Here is a 14,240-nt window from a genome sequence, read left to right on the forward strand (position 1 = left end):
ATAAAGTACAATACCATGCTTATACCATAAATACAACACCATAACTAAATTATATTCATAGACACGGTCCCAGAACAAGGCTCACTATTTAAATAAAGCTCCAGAACAGAGTTTTGTAGAAAAAAATACAGCGCCAGAACCCAGCTAAGCACATACTGTACATGCAGCGCTATAACTAAGTTGAGAACGTAAATACAGCACCAGAACCAAGAGGACAGGAGGAGGCTGCAGGACAGGAGGAGGCTTAAGGACAGGAGGAGGCTAGAGTACGGGGGGGGGGGCAGAGGAGGAGGCTGGAAGACAGGAGGAGGCTGGAGTTTAGGGGGCTACAGGAGGAGGCTGGATGACAGGAGGCCACAGGTGGAGGCTGGATGATAGGGGTATGCTGGAGGACAGGAGGCTGAAAGACAGGAGGGGGCTGGATGACAGGAGGCTACATAAGGAGGCTAGAGGACAGTAGGTTACAGAAGGAGGCTGGGGGACAGGAGGCCACAGGAGGAGGCCGAAGGACTGGAGGATGCTGGAGGACAGGAGGCTACAGGAGGAGGCTGGAGGACAGGAAGAGGAGGCTGGAGGATAGGAGGCCACAGGAAGGTGAGTCTGGAGGACCAGGGGCCACAGGAAGAGGAGGCCACAGTATGAGGAGGTTGGAGGACGGGAGGTCACAGTGACGAGGAGTGGGGATAGGAGTACAGATAGTATTTTGTATAAGTTTGTGGAGATAAATTAAAGTGAAAAACCAAATGGAGGATGAAAAAAGAGGGGTTTTATATGTTGTCGAGTCGCATTAGGGGGTATTATATGGGTCCATAGGGAGGTTGGCCTCAATAAGGGTCCAATACTATGCGGGGGCCATTAACCCCTTAATGCTCTGCGCCGTAGCTCTACGGCGCAGAGGTATAAGGGATGTATGAAGAGGGCTCACGGGCTGAGTCCTCTTCATACAAAGGTGGGGGTTTTTGCATTTTGCAGAAAACCCCCACCGCTAATAACCGCGGTCGGTGCTTGCACCGATCGCGGCTATTAACCCTCTCAACGGCGTCGGCAAAGTCGCCGGCGGCGTTTAAAAGACGGCGGCGTGCGGGCGCCGCCATCTTTATTACGATCGCCGCGCCCCCGAACGTCATCGGGGGGCGGCGATCGGTTACCATGGTAGCCTCGGGTCTTCTTTTGACACGAGGCTACATGGCTTATGCTGGTTCGTTACAATGAGCCAGTGGCTCATTGTAATGTATGACCTGCAAAAATGCCATATATTGCAATACAGAAGTATTGCAGTATATGGTAGGAGCGATCTGACTATCTAGGGTTAATGTACCCTAGATGGTCTAAGAAATAGTGAAAAAAAAAAAGTTTAAAAAATAAAAAAAATTTATAAAATATTAAAAGTTCAAATCACCCCCCTTTCTCTAGAACGGATATAAAACATAATAAACAGTAAAAATCACAAACATATTAGGTATCGCCGCGTCCCAAAATGCCCGATCTATCAAAATATAAAAACGGTTATGGGCGGCGGTGACCTCCGAGGCGGGAAATGGCGCCCAAATGTCCGAAATGCGACTTTTACACCTTTTTACATAACATAAAAAATGAAATAAAAAATGATCAAAATGTCACACAGACCTCAAAATGGTAGCAATGAAAACATCGCCTCATTTCGCAAAAATTGACACCTCAAACAGCTCCGTGCGCCAAAGTATGAAAAAGTTATTAGCGTCAGAAGATGGCAAAAATTTTTTTTCTTTTTTGTACACATTCGTTTAATTTTTGAAAATGTATTAAAACACAATAAAACCTGTATAAATTTGGTATCACCGCGATCGCACCGAACCAAAGAATAAAGTAGGCGTGTTATTTGGAGCGAAGAGTGAAAGTCGTAAAAACTGAGCCCACAAGAACGTGACGCACGTGCGTTTTTTTTTCAATTTTTCCACATTTGGAATTTTTTTTCAGCTTCGCAGTACACGGCATGTTAATATAAATAAAATTACGGGAAAGTAAAATTTGTTACGCACAAAATAAGCCCTCACACAGGTCTGTACACGTAAAAATGAAAAAGTTATGGATTTTTGAAGTTGGAGAGCGAGAAATGAGCCGAAAAACCCTGCGTCCTTAAGGGGTTAAAGTCAATATTACACTATGCTTTTGGGTGGGGCAATGGGTGTGGTTAAGAAAAATGGGGGAGGGACTATTTGTCCCTCTTTCTCTCGCCCAAAAGTTGGGAGTTGTAATCTTGTACCTTACTATTCTTCTGGATCCACAGATTTGCAGAGACATAGCTCTCCTGCTGTACACAGAGAGCATTACATGACCTCCCCCTCCCTCCATAGTGAGCAGGAAGAAGCAGCCCCTCCACCCCAGCTTGTTTCTTGTGTAAACAAGATAAGGTCTCACCAACATAATAAGCACAGCCAGGGGAGACAGGCAGAGACAGGCTAAACTGAGGAGAATTGCTAAGAAACTTCTGAACATAGGTAATTAAAGTATTGGACAGAGTTGTCATGTGGACCAAAAGCTATTGATATGTGAAAAAAAACTTGTTTTTTTTAACTATTGACAGCAAGAGTAATGCAATATATGGTTCTGCTCTCCTTCTATAGCTGTACGTATGATTGTGCACTGCTACTATAGCGCTAAAGGTAAAATAAGTTACAAATAGTATTCATGTAGCATATCACCAAACAGATTACATGCTGAAGAATTTATGAGCTCATGGGCAATACAAAACCTTACTGTAAATCTGCAGACTCACAGATGATGTCCTTGTTTAGAGGAGTTCACTTTCATCTTCTTCTACCTGTATAGTCAAAACTCATCTCTGCAGATCTTAGGTTCCTCACTTTAAACTTATGCAACTCCCCTGCCAATGCATAGGCAAGGTGGTTGTGAATAGCGCCCTCCCCTTCTCAGGATCTATCTGGTGAGCCTGCGCAACTCATCCAGAAGCACACACCACCTTCTGGAGACCTGCCAGGCTGTAGGACAGCCCTCCGTTCCCCATACCAAGCACTGTGACCACAATGTGCCTAGGCCGCAACCACCAGCCACTCCGGTATTCTGGGCCCCGGCTGACTCCAGCCTTTACCTTCTTATCACAAGGGTGTTGGCCACTCTTTCACACAAGTTTCCTGTGTGCCCTTACTACCTTGGGGATAATTCCTGAATGTTCATCAAGTGATTAAGCTTTCCTGCTACTAGTGATAGTTGTTCATGAACCCATCAGCTAAATGAGAGGAGTCTGCTCTTCTGATGGCTCACTTAACCTATTTCCTCTTTAACCCAAAAAATTGGCTAACTTCAGAAGCCAGAATAGATGGTTCTTTATAGTGAGCTGAGCGTAATGATCCAGCTCATTATAAAGAGCCTCACTTCCTGTCACTACCTGCTACTTACTTTTGCACCCTCTGTGCTTCTTTTTTTACATATCTGAGCATTTTTGAATAGGAGTATATGTAGTAGGACATCCTGCTCCCTTCCCCACCTCATCTTGCCTCCTTCAGTGTGGATGAACTGTGAGATGAGACCATGAGGGTGACCTAGAGCAGTGAGAGAGGGGACAGCTGTTTGTATATGTAGAGGGCAGCATGGTGAGTACAGGGAAACACTGAAGCTTTCAAAGGAGGCAAAACACAGGTACATATATTTGTAGAGACATGTCTAATGGAAATGATTTATTGAAAAGTGGGCAACCCTTTAATACTTTTGTTGTTGTTCCCCTGTACAATTATATCCTGACACTACCCATTATACATACAGATCCCCCACAATAGCCACTTGTCACAGTGCCCCCACTGTAGCCAATATTGTCACAGTGCCCTCACCCTAGACAGAACTACTAATCACCTGGATATATTTTCCAAATCACACAGAAACTGTTATGAAGGAGAACATGGCAATATGACTTTAAATTCTCCTAAAAATTATCCAACCAAATCAAAGACACCTGAAGAAATCCACATTTTTTTCCAGTAATTTCTGGTGTGTTGTCCTGATATGAGGTTGCATTCAGCTAATTTTGAGACGTACTAGATTTTTATTATTGGATTCAACGATGATGGTTTTTGGACTGTAATTTCTCATGCCTGTAAAGATTCTGTATAACCTGTAGTTTATAGGCTGTCATCTATAAAGTTTCCACTAGAGGGCAGTATATACATGGATAATGCCTGTATTGTGTGTCCAGGGAAGACAGTCTCCTCCTTCTGCCGGAAGCCGCATTGCCCTCTGCTGTGCCCATGTTCGGATACCTGGCAGCCGCTGCTCTGTGCCTGGCGGCAGTGCTGGTCCTGCGCTCGGATCCATGGTCGCTGTGTGAGGTCCCCGGGCTGAGCTCTCTCTTCCCCGAGCAGTGCAGAGGGCAGGCAGGGAGGCTGCTGAGTAAGGGGGAGCTCTCCAGCTATGATGGGGGGCACGGCAGCCCTGGCTTGTACCTGGCTGTGCTGGGGCAGGTGTTCGATGTGCAGAAGGGGATGAAGCACTACGGTCCTGGAGGCTCGTACAGCTTCTTTACAGGTACAGGTCCCTATGGCTCTGATCACATGGGCATGTTACTGTTACCCATCCGAGTGGTACTTACTTATAATGGGCTCTGGCAGATGTAGAATTAGTCTCACATCTGGCACCAGTTTGTAAGAATGTCTTCAGACTACATGCGCACATCAGATACTTCCTAACTTTTGTTGGATGGACAGATGATTCAGTGTGTACACTCCCCCCCCCCCCCCAGCATTGCCACACAACCTACTACCCGACTTAATGCGCCAATTAGTGACCACCACATAGTAGTATAATGCCCCCCCGGAGCATGTAGAAGGGCACTGGAGCCCCCTTTCCCCAGCTTTAATCTCCATAATCTCCATGGGGCATAACCAGTAAATGTGCCATTAAAGTCCCGGTCAAGGATATCCATTTAATTAATTCAAAATGTACAGTCACTATAATAAACATAAAATGCTTTCCGCCACATTTATCAAGGCTTTTAGACCTGTTTTCAACACTTTTTTGACTTCCAAGGGGGCATGGCCTGTGGGAAATGGTGGCATGGTTGGGCGGAAAATAGCCATGCACCAAATATTTTAGACTTTGCGCACAGTTTAGAACAACTCTACAAGGTTTTAAACAGTGTGTTTGCATTTAACATCATAGGGATAAATGGGGTGCAGCAAAAAACTAGTGTTTCTTTACACTGGCAGAGACTGTGCCACGTTGTTACATCTCCTTCATTGCATGTTCCAGACTGATAGGGCTTATATTGGATTCAAACACTTGGTTTTAAGAAATTTGATTAGCTAGGTGTATACCACTATCACTCTTTTGTCTCTACATCGAATTGGATGAGAGTGGAGATACTTTCAGGTTGGCTCTCCACCCTTGATACGGTGCGCATGCGCAATGGATCCAGGTCCTTCATTGTGCTCACTCCAGCTGGCTGTATGCTGGGAGAGCATCACAACTGAGAACTAGCCACATGCTTGGGGTTTAGTTGAATAGAAGGTCATATAGCACATAACAACCCCCTGAGGGTTTTCCCTGTTGTGCTTTAAACCGCCTATCAGAAATAGATAAGACCTACTTTATGTATGCTATGTGTCTGTAAAGAAGTTATTTGGATATGTGTGGGGTTCATAGATAGGTCTCGGTTTCACTCAAACACTGTGTAGTAACTTGTGCTATGATGTAAAAAGATATATACAGTAAAGATGTCCACAGTGTTGGTGCTCGGTAGATTTAGCTGGGTTCACTTTGAACATGTCTTGACTGTGACAACTATAAGACATCTTGTATTTGCATATCATATATATTTTTTAATGGTCTAAATAAAATAGATATTTTATTTTTTTGGTAATTTGGCTTTTTTTTTCTCCTGTTAAATTGTATAGATGTAGTTTTTAGAGCCAAAATGAGGAGACACTTGAATGAAATAGAAGTAGTACCATCTTTTTTTTCTTTATGACCCATACGTCATAAAATTCCATCCTAAAGCTGAACATGGAAACCTAGTCACAGGGATTGTAAGCTTTCACAGGACCTGTGGGTATAGTAATGTCCCAAATCACCCTGACAGGATCTCTTTAAAGGAATGCATTTCAGTGATTTGCACTTAAGCTTTATATAATGAATTTGTCTTTTTTGGACAGCAAGAGATGCCTCTCGGGCCTATGTGACTGGTGACTTCGCTGAAGGTGGACTTGTAGATGATGTGTCTGAACTGTCGCCCTCACAGATGCTACATCTCAACAACTGGCTTAGCTTTTATCAGAAGAATTATGTCGCAGTTGGTACGTTCTTATTAAGTTTTTAATGTTAAATAACATCCCTAATATGAACTTTCTACTGATACTACTGTTTAGTGGGACTAACGCTGGTCCATATGTTGTTCTCTTAATTTAAGGTAAACTCATAGGACACTTTTATGATGAATATGGAAATCCTACAAAAGCTTTAGAAGATGCATTAGCAGCCATTGATGTTGGACTGAAGTTAAAAGAGAAGAGACATGAAGAGAATAAGCAGTTCCCACCATGTAACTCAGAATTTAGCTCCGGTATCAGCAGAGTCTGGTGTTCCAAAAATAGGTAAGTGTCTATTTACCAACAAATACAAATCAGAAGAACAGCAGCAAAATAATACTTTAGCAGCAAATTCAGTCTGGAGGCTTATGAGTGTTCCTTGGACAGGTAAAATGACCATGTATCGCATTACAGTAGTATTACAGCATTTGGTTGGGTATCAAAAATCGCATGTCAAAACATCTGAATTGTTTTTTCACAATGTTGTAACACAGTGAATAATAAGTGTTCAAAAGGTACATTTCACAAAATGATGTCTTTATGTGTCATTTGGAACGCACAGTCAAACTGATGGCTATTCTACAGAATTTGAAAATTCTTTCTAGTTTCAAAAAACATTGCACTAAATATTAAATGGAAACATAATGGGGCAGATTTACTTACCCGGTCCGTTCGTGATCCAGCGGCGTGTTCTCTGCGGTGGATTTGGGTTCGGCCGGGATTCATCAAGGTAGTTCCTCCGCCGTCAGGTGCCGCTGCTGCACTGAAAATCATCCGGATGCCCTGAAATTCACCGACCCGGACCAAGTGAAGGTAAGCGCGTCCCAAGCGACACATTTTCCGTTTTTAAATGCAGTGGTTTTTCCGATTTCAGATTTCCGTCGCGCGCATGTCGGCGCGATGCGCCACAATCCGATCGCGTGCGCCCAAATCCTGGAGCAATACAGGGAAAATCTGTGCAAATCGGAAATATTCGGGTAACACGTCGGGAAAACGCGAATCGGGCCCTTAGTAAATGACCCCCAAATTTGTCTTTATAGCGCCATCAGATGCCATTAAGAAACACAAAACGCAATAATGAAAGTCGACTGGGAGTGACGGGCTGTATGGGGAGGACTCGGGGGCTCAGTACACACCATACATAGCGGGTGTCAAGTGCTCCCTTTCGCTGCCAGACATTTCTGGATTTTTACAATCTTGGCAAACCTTGATAAAACCAAAATTACAGAATAAAGAATTGTACCAAAGCCAAAAATTGCATTAAGGAGTTTATAGACATAGGCACCTTCATGCAATATTGATTCAAAGTGTAAAATTTTATACAAAATGCATAAAAATGGACTTTGATAGCAAAAAATGTGCCCCAAAAAGAAAATAATTAGATTCACACCTCCTAAATGTAATAAATGAACATGAATAGAGTTCATAGATACCTCATAGTCGTATGTTCACATGAAAAAATCATTTCAGACAGTCACAACCTGCAAAATATAGCAATTAAACAGACTAAAACCTCACCTCTAAAACCAATATATTTTTTGAAAGCAGACAACCTGGTGATTGCATTTGTCTTGATTAAGTTGACAGCCTTGGCCACAATCATGCAGCTTTGAGACTAACAAATTATTTTTAAAAAATTCATTGAAATGCGAGAAAACATAGATTTTTGCTTAAAACTCACATCAACACGGAGGGATATAAGTAGGGACAAGTAAGGATATAAAAATAAGTCAAATTGAGCAAATTTATATATACCCCAACATCAATAAGAATTGTTGCATCCGCTCCCCATAGGCTTCTATTGCCTCCACTGAGCGTATATATGTCGCTGAGCAGGAGAGAGAGCAGAATAGAAAGATGTAGCTAGGATGTGACGCAACTATGCCTTCATCCTACAGTATATGTCCATGGGTACGCTTTGCATATACAAAAGATTCAATGTGAACCTAGTCTTAACATTATCTCTGATCAAATTTAGATTAAGTCAATATTTATTTGTGAGCTATGAGAAGCTCCTGTGCACACCCGCTCCTTCTCCATAATTCTGCCACTGGAAGGGGGCGCCCTTCAGAAGGTTATAAGTCTGGCACCTAGAATCTTAGGGTTTTTTAAAATTTTTTATTGTGCTTCTAGGTTCCAGGGAATGTCAGGAATGCCACAGTGATGTTGGGGAACAGTATGGTTAGCTTCTGTTTGGGTCACCATGACGTTCCCCAACAATCTGTGCAGGCGGCTGGCTGTATGTGATAGCCCAGCTTCTGTTTTAAATCTAAAGCACCCACCTCTTCATCTGGGGATCAACCACCCGCACGCTGAGTATGGGGGTGCCGATACTGTTAGTTAGAAAACAATTTGGGTGGTAAGACAAACTGTATGATGAGTATAACATTTAGAGATCAGAGAAATACGACTTTTTTCAAGATTTTTACCAAATTTCCTTTTTTTTACAAATTAGTACACTATATTGCAACTAAAATGTAGCATTAATGTGAAGTAAATCTGAAAATAAACTTGGTAAGATAAAGCGTTCCAAAGTTATAACTGCATATGGGGACGCAGGCAGATATGCAAAATCGGGCTGTGTCCTAAGGGTGAAAATAAGTTTAGTACTTAAGGGGTTAATTGTCACTTTAACCGTGAATATCTCGGGATCCCTGCCACCTAGATATAAAATGAAAGTGGAGATTCTCCGAATATTATAGGTGACATAGGGATCCAGATTTATGGGTATAACATGTCCTGACTATACAGATACCACCCTGTGAGAATGTATGAAATAGGTCCTCAGCAGGGAAAGGCTTAAAGGGGTTATGCCACGAAACAATTGACTGCAAAAAGCTGTCAAAGAGGTTAAAATATTTCAAAAATCTATTTGTAAAGGTTACCTGGAAGTAAAGATCCCTTTCTATTTGTTTTTATGATGCTTGTTCAGCCTCTATTCTGCTCCACACAGAAGCAGATGTGGGAGGGGCCAGGCACATGCACAGCACTGACAGCGGCAGTTATTGCACAACTCAGTGCTACAGAGCGCTCAGCCTTCAGAGTCTCCTTCCACCTGCTGTGCTCAAATAGTCCCTGAATTACTGATCCAATAGAAGTCCAATTGAAATGTGTCATACGCCCCATGTTAATAGTGCACCACAAAAAAAGTTGGTGCAGTCTGTCAAAGCAGTGCAGGGGGCACCAGATTCATGAAGAATGTGCGCCAGAAATCCTGAATCTGGCGCCCCCTGCACACTACACTGCACGTAGTACACATGTAATATGTATTCTCACAGCATCATGGTCGGTCAGGCTGACATGCATGGATGCATAGATAAATAGGTGATAGCTTCTCACATGTTACTGATCTTTAGCTACTTCCCTGCTAGTCAGGGACAGGGGCCCCTTTGCAGGAGAGCAGTGTAACATGGAGGGACAGTGAATGGTGGAGAGTACAGGAGGAGGACTGCATTAGGAGAGGTCAGAGCTCAGCCTGTTACTTGTCTCATCTCTGCAGCCTCCTGTGTGACCTGACTAATGGTGGGGGGAGGAGAGGGCTATGATCCATGTTAGGGGAGGACTCCTCTGAGCAGCAGATAGTCATGTCTGGCTGCTGTTTTCTTGTATCTGCTGCTGGAAGCACCTGTAAAGTTGGTAAGCAGTGGCCATCACAGCACAATCTCTGCCCCTCCTCCTCTCTCACTTCCTATTGGCTGCAGTGTGTCAGGTGATCTCTCAGTGTGCAGAGGAGCTGTGAGCCCTTGGAGTGATCTGTAGTGCAGAGCAGCTGGCTGACTCCCTGTGCGCAGACTCGGCCAAATCAGCTGTAGCTCAGGACGGGACACAGCTACTAACAGGGGGCGCCAGCATTGCATCGGACCCAATCACAGCCATTTGCTATGGTGACACAACCCCTTAAAGGAAACCTACCACTTCTGAAGGTAGGTGTGAGATGTAAACACCGGGCACCAGCTCAGGGTGAGCTGGTGCCGGAGCTTACCTTAGCGAGTGTTTTGATTTACGTCCGCGAGGTAGCTTCGGCGCTATATAGCGGTTTAAAACACTCGCTAAGGTAAGCTCCGGCACCAGCTCACCCTGAGCTGGTGCCCGGTGTTTACATCTCACACCTACCTTCAGAAGTGGTAGGTTTCCTTTAAGGTCATCAGAGGGCCCTGATCAGTTGTCATGACAGCTCGGAGCAAGGGTTGCACAGATACCAGAATTTTGAGTGAGATACGATACCCAGAAAAGTATTGCCAATCACGATACTTTTAAGAAAGGAAAAAAAGGATTATCTGAATGTTTAGGGTGCGAGGGTGTTTAGGGCAAGAAGTAGATTAGAAACCCATCAGCTTTTTTTGCATATGTGAAAAAGCGCATGACGTACGATCAATATCCATCATCATCATCATCAATATCAATCATCAATATCAATATCAATCATCATTAATAATAATCTCTGAGAAGATCCCTCTCAATATACCAGTGCCTGTCTAACAATGAAGCTTTTAGTTACATAAAATCCTCCCATAGACAACCACTAAGCCCATAGTCATAGTGGATAGAGGCTCTGTCCTGTATCTCTATGGCAGGTGGAGTGTGGAGGTTGTGGGTTAAAATCCTGGGCTGGGCAAAAAATTATTTAATTGATTTAAATAGAGACCTTGCGTCTAGGGAATCCCTGGGAGGTGTAGACACCATATATGGACAGATGGTGATATCTCCCTGATGACGTGGTCCACACTAACCCGACACATCTCTCAAAAGGATTCCCTGCCCGATGTCTGCTCTGGGGAAGCCCTAGGACAGTGATGGCGAACCTATGACATGGGTGCCAGAGGTGGCACTCAGAGCTCTTTCTATGGGCACTTAGGCCATCACCCAAGGACAGAGTTCACCAAACACTTCCAATCTTCCTGCAGTCCCAGGCAAATTAAGGGATGCTGCTCTCTCAGTGCTATTCGACACTTCGTTGGCTGTTTGGAACTGTGGGAAAAGTGAGTTTTTGACAGAACTGCATTATCTTTAGAGGTCATCATGCTGGACCCGACCATTGTTCCCTTATGGAGAGACCCTGGAGAGAAGCTACAATGATAATCTGAATTTGCCCTCCTTCTTTTAACTGGTGGCCTCAGACCGCCAATACAATTGAAAGATGTGAAAGAACAGGTAGCAATAAGGTACTGCTTAAAATTTCATGTTGGCACTTCACGGTAAATACGTGGATTTCGGTTGTAGTTTGGGCACTCGGTCTCTAAAAGGTTCGCCATCACTGCCCTAGGAGATGTAGACACCATATATGGACACATGATTATATTACCCTGATGACGTGGTCCCTGCTCTGCCGCTAACGTCTGCTCTTGGGAAGCCCTGGGAGAGATGTAGAGACCATATATGGACAGATGGTGATATTCCCTGATGATGTGGTCCCTGTTCCGCCGCTAACCCAACACATCTCTCAAAAGAATTCCCTGCCCCTGTCTGCTCTGCAGACAGATAGAAAGAGTCTGTAGAGTCTGTGGAAGTCATTCAGTACTGCATGTAACAGAAACCTGATATTGTACCGTTCTGGCTTTGAAAGTATTGTACAAGTACCGAGATTTCGATGCATTGTGCAACCCTAAGCGGAGCCTGTAATAGGCTCCCATAGTATTTTGGCATTATATTCTCAATATGCTGCAAAACAGTTGTATTGCAATATAGTGATCAGACCCCCTAGAGTTCAAGTACCCTAGGGGGCCTGAAATAATAGTGAAAAAAAAGATTAGTTTGACTGCTCACAACAAAGGTATATTACTTGCCTTGCCTGCATGGTGAGCCAGTAAAGCTGGTATAGTGCACCTGAGCTTCATTGCCCATGTGCATTACCTGCAAGCCATAAAGTGCTTCATTGACCTACCTTATTGGACTCATCTCTCAGTGAATATAAACAGAAAATGTAACAGTGATTTGGGACACTAAACCACAGGTCTATAAGGACCTGTAGTTGGTATAATGTGCCAAAACGAGCTGACAGGTTCCTTTTAGCTTCTGCTATTGTTGCCGGCACTGATTTTGACAGTTAATGGCAGGTTTGCAACATATTATAAAGCAGACACCTGCCCTTTATGTTGTGTTCTCAGCTTCTATGTCCTCTCCATTCACAAGAAATTATGACATGTACTTTATAATGTGTGAAATGTTTACCTGGCATGTCACCAATATGCAGGATTATCTGCATATGTAAAATAACTGTCCCATCTAACACCACTGACTCATTTTGTTTTTATCTATGTAGTGGTGGAATTCAAAGAGATTGGGTTGGTGTCCCTAGAAAACTGTATCTAGCTGGATTTGATGGCTATCGATGTGTATGTGTCAGGGCCACTGGTCCTTCATCAGAAAATCCAGAGTCTGAAGTACATGACAACCGTGGAGATCTAGACAATCCTTCCCTAAAGGAATATAAAGACTGCAACCCCTTGTTTGACTGGTGCTTGCTTAAAGAATAAAGCAGATATTTATTTACTTGAACACAACAGGCTGGCACTCCTGGCATATTAAGTGCTAAAGATGGATTCTTCAGTGAAGAACATAAGGAACAGTAACCATTAAAGAGTCTTACTAAAATTGTGATCATGATCATCATAAGTTATTTATTAAAGAGACACTTTATGGAATTTATTGTGTTCATCTTTTATTTCCTGTCTCTATCTTTAGATGTCAAATTGTGATAGTTTCTCAGCAGCAGTGAAATCTGCCTCTGGGGATCTATGCGTCACGTATCACAGGCATCAGAACTTTCTTTATTTTGAACATTGCATGGACTGTAGCATAGCACGGGAGTGGGCAGAGACTCCTTTCATGTAATTAATAATAGTTAGATTGAAAAAAAAAAAAAAAACATGCTAAAAGACATCTACCACCATATAACTGGTGGTAGACTGTCCTGTTATGCATACTCATTACCTCTAGGGCAGTGGTGGCAAACCTATGGCACGGGTGTCAGAGGTGGCACTCAGAGCCCTCTCTATGGGCACCCACGCTGTTACCCCAGCACAGACTTCGCCAGAGAGGACTCTTGCAGTCCCAGGCAGCCCAGGACCCTAGAAGGAAGCTACGATGATAACCAAAGCTTTTTCTCCTTCTTTCTACTGTATTGGGGTCTTCAGGTGCCTATACAATTTAATCATGTAACAGAGCAGGGAGTTATTTAAATTGTCGTATCGGCACTCTGCAAAAAATATGTGGCTTTTGGATGCAGTTTGGGCACTTGGCGTCGAAAAGGTTTGCCATCACTGCTCTAGGGGATGATGGCACCATTTCCAGCTCACATCAGCGCTCCGTTATTGCGGAGAAAACAACTTTATAAAAAGAAGTAAATTAGCCTGAGGCACTCAGGCTCACGTCACCTGAGAGCCTCATGGCTGAATAATTAGGCACGCCTCCTGGCTGCTTAGTATTAATCCTTCCGTCCGGCTTGCTATTCTAGGACAGCCGGTGACGTCAGCCATGTCCCTTGTGCAGGTCGCAGATTACTAGTATGGCTGCACAAGGAGACCAAGCACTGAATATTAAGCAGTCGGGAGGCGTGCATAATTATGGAGAGACTGAGTTAATACAGCACTCAGATTACGTGAGGCTTATTAACATAATTGTCGTTTTCACAGCAATACGGGAGCCCTGGTGTGAACTGGAAATGGTTCCATCATCCCCTAGAGCAGTGGTTCTCAACCTGTGGGTCGGGACCCCAGCGGGGGTCGAACGACCAAAATCGGGGGTCACCTATAGCCATCGGAGCCGCAATTTTACTGTGTTTTTACTGTGAGTTGCATGGTTTGGGGTCACCACAGCATGAGGAACTGTATTGCGGGGTCACAGCATTAGAAAGGTTGAGAAACACTGCCCTAGAGGTAATGTGCATGCATAAGAGTGATCTGGTGGTAGATGTCCTTTTATTCAGAGGATACTTTAGAACACAAACCT

At 43.7% G+C, this 14,240-nt stretch overlaps 1 protein-coding gene across 1 annotated transcript; it reads left to right on the plus strand.

Moving 5' to 3' along the window:
* The first annotated feature begins 4,182 nt into the window (after nucleotides 1–4,182).
* On the plus strand, nucleotides 4,183–12,884 carry CYB5D2 (cytochrome b5 domain containing 2). Its single transcript, XM_072136145.1, has 4 exons — nucleotides 4,183–4,515; nucleotides 6,141–6,281; nucleotides 6,395–6,578; nucleotides 12,553–12,884. Exons 1-4 carry the CDS (start codon nucleotides 4,239–4,241, stop codon nucleotides 12,764–12,766), a joined length of 816 nt encoding a protein of 271 aa, XP_071992246.1. The 5' UTR covers nucleotides 4,183–4,238; the 3' UTR covers nucleotides 12,767–12,884.
* Nucleotides 12,885–14,240: the final 1,356 nt, after the last annotated feature.

This window comes from Engystomops pustulosus, chromosome 2 (assembly GCF_040894005.1).
Source record: "Engystomops pustulosus chromosome 2, aEngPut4.maternal, whole genome shotgun sequence".
NCBI lineage: Eukaryota > Metazoa > Chordata > Amphibia > Anura > Leptodactylidae > Engystomops > Engystomops pustulosus.